The sequence below is a fragment of the Littorina saxatilis genome, linkage group LG1, assembly GCF_037325665.1.
Source record: "Littorina saxatilis isolate snail1 linkage group LG1, US_GU_Lsax_2.0, whole genome shotgun sequence".
Classification (NCBI taxonomy): Eukaryota; Metazoa; Mollusca; class Gastropoda; order Littorinimorpha; family Littorinidae; genus Littorina; species Littorina saxatilis.
In genome coordinates, this window is record NC_090245.1 from 59093534 (window position 1) to 59101805 (window position 8272).

The 8272-nt window shown below is 45.2% G+C and overlaps 1 protein-coding gene across 1 annotated transcript in view; it reads right to left on the minus strand.

Annotated features, from left to right (window-relative positions):
* LOC138975446 (uncharacterized protein C2orf78-like) overlaps positions 1-6364 on the minus strand; it is a 6954-nt gene extending 590 nt beyond the window's left edge. Inside the window, exons 1-2 of the mRNA XM_070348137.1 lie at positions 6165-6364; positions 1-2454 (exon numbers count right to left, since the gene is read on the minus strand). The exon at positions 1-2454 is cut by the window's left edge and continues 590 nt beyond it. Coding sequence (XP_070204238.1) covers positions 797-2443 — 1647 coding nt within the window. The 5' untranslated portion in view covers positions 2444-2454; positions 6165-6364 and the 3' untranslated portion in view covers positions 1-796. The remainder of the gene's footprint in view (positions 2455-6164) is intronic.
* Between the last annotated feature and the right edge of the window lie 1908 nt (positions 6365-8272).

Consider the following 8272-nt stretch of genomic DNA (forward strand, 5'->3'; position numbering starts at 1 on the left):
GAAGCCGTCTGTAGCACAAGTTTGATCTTGGCTTGATGCTTGAAAAAGCCTGGCAGTTTCGCACCGACTGTAAGTTCATTGCTGCACGGTTGTCGTCTGGAAGTGGCAGGCGTCTAAACATCGAAGCTCCTTCCAATCGCCGAAAGCTTCTGCAGATCTGTCGAACTCTTTTGACGATGGCAGAACAGTGACGCCTTTGACTGCATTACACTTGGGAAAATTGCCGGAACTCTAATGGCCATTTTTCTGTAAGCAGACAAGTTGTTCTGCCATGGTACCTTTTGGATGCGTTTTCTTTGGGTATTCATAAACTTGGTCTGTGATGCTTTACCGAAGAAAGAAAATACCTTCAAGAGGCCGAAAGACGTGATAAAAATGCCCATAATATGTTCAAAAAGCGTGTCAATTTCGAAAAAGTCCATCACTGGGTCAAGGCACAGAACTGGTGCTGTCATTTGATCGAACATCTTGTCCATTGCAACTACTGACACTGCACGCTTTCTCAGCCTTTGCGTAGTGGCGTGTTTTAAGACTCTGATTGCTTGCTCAAGACAATGGTAACAAAGAACAACCAGTGTCAGCATTGGTACTCCTCGTAGAAAGCTGATGGCGAATACGGTTAGGTTAAAAGCCATATCCGTTGTGTTTACAAGAAATAACGTGACACTGATCAAGGCAGCAAAGCTGATAGTTTGCTCAGTTTAACAAGTTGTATTTGTTGTTGTAATATTGTTTGTCAGCTTGAAGCTACTTGAGCGCTAGAACAAATCCATGTTTCTATTAATTACTCACATTCCTATAAAGTTCTCATCTCTGTTTGCTCGTTGGTAGACGGCAGGTGAAACTGAACATTCTTGCGCACAAGGACGCCATTCACGTAAGTATCATCAACCTTTTTCAGCACGGGTTTCAGTGCAAACTCGGTGTCTTCGCCATCGTCAATACTACTCTCATCATCTTCCTGGAGAAAAACAACTGGGGCTGACATGCTTCTTTCACGTGAAATAAAACCACCGATATCTTTCTGCTCATCAGCTGTATCCCCTTGAGTGTCAATGCTTCCATGAGTATCTTGGGAGAATCTTCGTCTCTCCGGCACAGCTTTCAAACTCTGCGCCCTGTCCCCCCTCGTCTTCTTTCTCTGGAGTCGGAGCTCCTCTATGTCGAGGGTTGGCAGACTCTCCGCGACCCTACGAATGGCGGTGTGGGTGATTCTGTCGCTGTAACGATCGTCGAAAGATCGCAGGACGTTGTCGACAGCATCTGAGTATCGAAAGGTGTGATAGAAGGTTTTCTTCGCGGGCAGAGGTGGGAGTTTCTGTTTACGGATAGGCCTGGGCGCCACAAGACGAGGGGAGGGGCAGGGTTCAGGGTGGGGTTGGTTCTTGCTGGTATTGGCCAGCAGGAGGCTGCGACGGTGATGGGCTGTGCGGAAGCTCCAGTAGTTCTCCCGCGTTTTGGGCACCCTTTTCCTGGAGCTGTGGGCAGCGTAGTAGCTTTCTTCGTCGTCTGTGACCGAGGTGACCAATCCATTCAGTCTGTGTTGGTTGGAAGAACCAGAGACCAGGCGCTCTGGGAATGGAGTAATGGCCAAAAAAGTATTAAAGTCTTCCGTCGGAGAAGTGCCTTGACGTGTATCTGTGTTTGAATCTTGGCTTTCAGTTCGTTGGTTTAGTCCGAGCGCGGTTGGGTCCGGTTTCTCTGCTGTGCCGGGTCGTCGCTTACGTTGTGGTGATTTCCCGGTAGTGTTGCTGTGCCCGCTGCTGATGTTTCGTGACTGCTCTCTTCTGTCACTGGTTTCACTGTTCTTGCTGATTGCAACGATACTGTCAAGCGTGTGGAACGAAGCAGGTCTTTGTTCTATATTCTGCGTCGGTTCCTTGGGTAGTTTTCTCACGACTTTGAACAACCGGTCGTCCGAAGGCTTTCTTTCCTTCTTCTCAGCATCTGCCTCGATGTCTTCCATCACAGTATCTGTAGAGTCTCTCGTATCCTTCGTCGTGGCATGTGAGCAGCTTGAGTCGGCCTGCCCAGTTTTGCTGAAAGTCAGCCACCTCTCCAACGCACTAGTGGTGAGCTCGCCAGAAGACGCAGGCTGGTCTGACAAGGTTGGAGAAAACTGGAACCCGGTCCTCAAACCCCGGTCCGCTGAGATCTTCCTCATTCTCTTGGTGTAGGACAGCATGGACATCTCCAGGGACTTCCTGTGCTGGTTCAAGCTGCGGAGCTCTTTCTGGTGGATGGTGTGGGTGGTGGAGAGGCTGGTGGTCAGCTGCTTTTGGCTGGTAACCTGAAAGGCCTGGGACTGCTTGCTGACCTCGGAATGCACGCCAGCGGCCCCAGTGTAGGACGTGTTGTGAGACCACACCGGGTGACGCCGTAAAGGGCTGCTCGTGGTGGTGGTTGTAGTGGTGGTGGCTATTCCGCGAGTCGTGGTTGCCATCTTGATGGTGTCTGCAAATATAGTAATTTGTTTGATGAGGTTTGATAATACTATCACGCATCATCGTCGTCATCATGTGATCATTCTTGCAAATGCCGGTTAGCTGCTTGACGATGGCTATAAACGGGGGTCTCGGAAAAAAAGTGTGTTCTAAAATCGATAAACAGGCTATATAATTAACAGCCTTTGGGCTGTTGCGTATGAAAGAAGGTTGCGCATGATTGATTGTTTTAAGCATCTGCATTGCGTCATTGGTCTTTGAATTAGCTAGTAAACGAGGTTTATTGTTTCTTTATTTGTTTATCTCTAACCTTGACTTAACTTTACTCCCATCTATCAAAATTAAACAACCTCAAAGACAGCTGCCCGTGAGCAAAGCAGTAACGACCCCCTGCATGACTGAATAAATATCAATTAGAGGTTTAAGCGCACAGAAGTACGTCAATCGGCAAAAGAAAGGTCTGCCTTGATTAAGCTTAGAGGTAAAGAGGAAAAAACGAAAACAAGAACAAAAACGACAGCAGCACGGTGAACTTGAATAGAATAACACTACCCCATATCGATAACAGGAAATTCAACTTCCAGAAAACATCAATCTTTTCTTTTGTGCAAGCAATACCACGGTTGCTGTTTAACGAGAAAATCGATTGAGAGAACACAGCATGTGTTAAACCTATAATCCCTGTTCAAATGCTCATTTCCCTTTCCATTAATCACTCGAAATAAAGAGAAAAGGAGGGGAAAGACAACAGAAAGAACATGTGGAATAAGTTTGAAAGGAAGTAGTAGTGCTCCCCCAAATAACAGCAACAGTAACTGGGGTAATATACGACGGCTGTCCATTCTTGTCCATTTACTATTCTGTTCTATTCTATTCCATTCCATTTTGCTTCGTTCTTGTTCTTTTCCTTTTCTATTTTAGAGTTTTAATTATGCATGTGTTCCATACATGCGCATGTTTTGTTGTGCATGGTTGGCGTGGGTTTCCCAAAGTTGGGCGATACATATTCTGTATTCTGCATTCTGATTTATCCGCCGCATTTCTTGGTTCCTCGAGTTATGCAGGTTTTGCCTTTAGTGAATTAACTTTCGAATTATGGAGTCTCTTCGCATTTCACATGTCCAGTTCTTTCTGTATTTCTTCTCGGTGGTCAATGAGAAATGAACCATACGTGTTGTTATAATATAGAGACAAAAGGCCATGAGTTGTATTGAGGGGAGGTTAAAATGCCCCTTCGGATTTGTCTCTTACATCGGCACTCCATCACATATGTCGTTCACACCTGATTTCTATGTGTACATTGATAGAACTAATACGTTGCAGTATACTTACTACACGACTTAACCTCTTCAAACAGGACAAACTTGTCTAATAACGAGAGCTTTGAGAATCGAGCTCTGTGTAAAAAGAAGAAAAAAACGGGGAAAAAACGACAACAACAAAACACACACACAAAACCATGAGGCCGATAATTAATTCGTTCTCAAGCTTGCGGCTTGCACTTCATATACTCAAGGCGATTGTGCGGTCTTACAGTTGTGTGACGTTATGCCTAATGACAGAAGACTCTCTCTCTCTCTCTCTCTCTCTCTCTCTCTCTCTCTCTCTCTCTCTCTCTCTCTCTCTCTCTCTCTCTCTCTCTCTCTCTCTCTCTCCCTCCAGTTTGTTTTTGCTATTGTAATCTTAATTCTTCTTCTCAGGTGGTGACGAATTTATCAAGTCGGTGCCACTGATTGATTGTGCGATTACGCCAAGCCAAATGTAGATTCTGTCAGAGGCCCACGTCTTAACAAACAACGGAGTCACCTCTGCGAATGGAGGCAAACACCGACTTGATAAATTCGTCACTGCCCGAGAAGAAGAATTAAGGCCAACCATGCACAACAAAACATGCGCATGTATGGAACACATTCATAATTAAAACTCTAAAAGAGAAAAGAAAAAGAACAAAAACGAAGCAAAATGGAATGGAATAGAATAGAACAGAATAGAAAATGGACAAGAATGGACACCCGTTGTATACTACCCCTGTTACTCTTGCTGTTATTTGGGGAAGCACTACTACTTCCTTTCAAACTTATTCCACATGTTCTTATCAAGTCGGTGCCACTGATTGATTGTGCGATTACGCCAAGCCAAATGCAGATTCTGTCAGTGGCCTACGTCTTCACAAACAACGGAGTCACCTCTGGACCATTCAGAATTGAGTGACGGCCATTGTGTTCAATTCTGCGGTGACTAGCCAATGTCTTCAAATACGTTTTTTGGGTTCACACGGTCTGAAGAGGGAAAACAAGGTGTTTGTGATATTGTGGGTGCTGTAGAAAGTGAGGTGTTTCTTCGCGAACACAGTGATTTAGGTACAGAGCTCGTCCTTGTTTAGTGACGTTTTTGTTTTTGTTTCCAGGGCACAGTCCTTCCTGTAAAACACTTTTTCTCACTGTCTCAAATATTTTCATGCTTTCAACAAATTCATTCATTTAAAAAACCCATCCCACTAAGCACTCTGCACAGAAAGAAATCGGGCTGTTTTGTGAATGAGCGCAAGTAGAGAGATGGCCTTATCCAATGTAAACGCCTGATCAAATCTTATGAGATGGCGAGCTGAATCGTTTACAGGGGAAGGACTGTGTCTTTAACTCCACAGTAATTCCATACAATTGTGATTTCAAATGTGAAATGATCATATACTCAAGGCGATTGTGCGGTCTTACAGTTGTGTGACGTTATGCCTAATGACAGAAGACTCTCTCTCTCTCTCTCTCTCTCTCTCTCTCTCTCTCTCTCTCTCTCTCTCTCCCTCTCTCTCTCTCTCTCTCTCTCTCTCTCTCTCTCTCTCTCTCCCTCTCTCTCTTTGCTTGTTATTAATCCGACTATAACATATTTATGTTTTTGGAATTAGAAAATGATGAAGAATAAGTTGAATGTAATTCTGGATCGTTTTATAAAAAAATAGTTTTAATTACAATTTTCAGATTTTTAATGACCAAAGTCATTAATTAATTTTTAAGCCTCCAAGCTGAGATGCAATACCAAAGTCCGGCCTTCGTCGAAGATTGCTTGGCCAAAATTTCAATCAATTTGATTAAAAAATGAGAGTGTGACAGTGCCGCCTGAACTTGTACAAAAAGCCGGATATGACGTCATCACAGACATTTATCGAAAAAATGAAGAAAAAAAACGTCTGGGGATATCATACCCCGAAACTCTCATGTCAAATTTCATAAAGATCGGTCCAGTAGTTTACTGGAATCGCTCTACACACACACACACACACACACACACACACACACACACACACACACACACACACACCACGACCCTCGTCTCGATTGGGCCCCTCTATGTTAAAACATTTAGTCAAAACTTGACTAAATGTAAAAAGGGGGATGTGTAGTGGATGTCTTGTGTGTGTGTGTGTGTGGGGTGGGGGGGGGGGGGTATATTGGGAGAATTGATACGTTCGGATCACTCACAAAGAAGATGACACTGATAAACACTTTTTTTCAAAAGTATTTCCTTAAAAGATGTTTCTTTTTTTTAATGTGGCCCAGGCTTTCCTCTGAAGACTTGTTTATCCGTCACTAATGTTTAATTATTATAATTTTTCCCTGATTCAATCAAAATTGATTTGATGTGATATCATTTAAAATTACATTAAATTGATAATAATGTTACTTTGAATCTGCGACATGTGAGGATAAGAAAAACTTTACTTACCAGCATTGATTCTTGGAGTCACTAGCAGTATAAGTCAAATTCTTAGTCTGCACTTTAAAACAATGACAGCACTCAAAACGAATTTCCGGCAAAGCTAAAACTGTTGGGGGAAAACTCCAACGCCCCGATGGTGCTAAAACAACATGCTTATCACACCCTCAAGCAAGTAGTGTGCGTCTCCGGGGAATGGCCTTTTATATCTGTGGGCTTGCAGGGCTCCTCCAGCGCCGGGCGCACTGTTCTGCATTGGTTTCATGGCATGGGCCGTGTGTGTTGACAAAGCCAGACATGATCGTCATTTCACAGGCACCTGAAGCAAACGAAGAGCGGAGTACTAGGTGTTGCATGTGTTGAACACTGTTTGAGGGGGTTTGTGTGTGTGTGTGTGTGTGTGTGTGTGTGTGTGTGTGTGTGTGTGTGTGTGTGTGTGTGTGTGTGTGTGTGTGTGTGTGTGTGTGTGTGTGTGTGTGTGTGTGTGTGTGTGTGTATGTGCGTGAGTATGTGCGTGCTTGCTTGTGTGTGTGTGTGTTTGCGCGCGCGCGTGTGCGTGTGTGTGTGTGTGTCTGTGTCTGTCTGTCTATATCTGTGTCCAGTATATGGCTGTGGCTGTCTGTCTTTGTATGTCTGTGTGTATACGTGCGTGTGTGTATTCAAAGGTGGAATCAAGTGTCGACCCGATTCTTCCTTGTGATGGATTCGTCCCCACACTCAACGCTCCCTCCAGTTCTTTGTGTGTGCGACACTGATTCCACCGGAGTAATACTGAAGCGATCTTAAGTGTGACGAATAGACGGACGGACGGAGAGACAGACGCACTTATAACCTAATTTGCATATTAACGTGTGACTTTTAAGTTGGGGACTTTTTGTTTTCAACTCTCCTAACCCCATCCAACAATATTCCAGTTTTAGATTGTGGTCCCCTTCTACTTTCCAAGGAACCCAATTTCTACAATGTAACTTCTTTTCAGCTGTACGTGTTGTGGCCTCCTGTGTAAGTCTATGTCGGATTATCTGCTAGATGTGCGGTAACATACACTCTTCAAAAAAAAAGTTAAGGATAATTTTTTTACAAGCACGCCACACAAAACAGACAAGACCGAATTCTTTAAATTTTTTCAAAATTATATAATTGAACAACCAAGGAGTAATGACAAACAAAGCAAAGATCGAACGCGGCAGCGACAAATTAGCTAGAGTGTGTCAAACGTGACAACCCTCGAAAATGGAATTCACAACAATTTGAATCAGTGTCAATAACGCGTGTGCCCTCCGTTGTGTGCCAGGCATTCAACACATCGTTGGCGCATGGAGTGGATCAGGTTGCATACGAATGCTCTGGGAACTCTATTCCACTCCTGCTGGAGCCATTGCAGCAGTTGACCCAGCTTGGCAGGAGGAGGGTGATGTTGCTGTACCCGACGACAAAGCTCGTCCCACATGTGCTCTATGGGGTTCAGGTCCGGGCTGTTGGCTGGCCACAACATCCTATTGACCCTGGCCTGCTGGATGAAGGTGTTTACAGCTGCAGAGCGATGGGGAGGTGCGTTGTCATCCTGAAGAATCGCACGAGGGCCGATCGCTTGGAGGGCTGGAACGACCAGGGGTTGCAGGATCTCATTCTGGTAGCGGACACCGGTCAAGTTGCCCACTACATGGTACAGAGGTGTCCTTAGACGTGTGCTGATCCCTCCCCAGACCATCACAGAGCCTCCGCCAAAACGCTGTCGTTCCAGAACAGCGCCTTCTGCGAAGCGCTCTCCGCGACGCCTCCACACTCGGATGCGACCATCAGCAGGTTCCAAGCAAAAGCGGGACTCATCTGTAAGCAACACCTGAGCCCACTGCTGACGTTGCCACCTCACATGTTGAGTGCACCAGGCTCGGCGAGCTGCTCGGTGATTAGCAGTCAGGGTTGTTCCTCGGACTGAACGCCTTACACGCAAGCCAAAGTTGTGTAAGCGGTTTCGGATCGTCTGACCACTAACAACAGTGTTGGTGGTAGCTTGTAGGCGTTGCCTAATGTTGTTTGCCGTAGCCATTCTTTGTTGCATGGCCTGCCTCTGAATGAAGCGATCCTCTCTTTGTGTGGTGACTCTGGGCCGACCA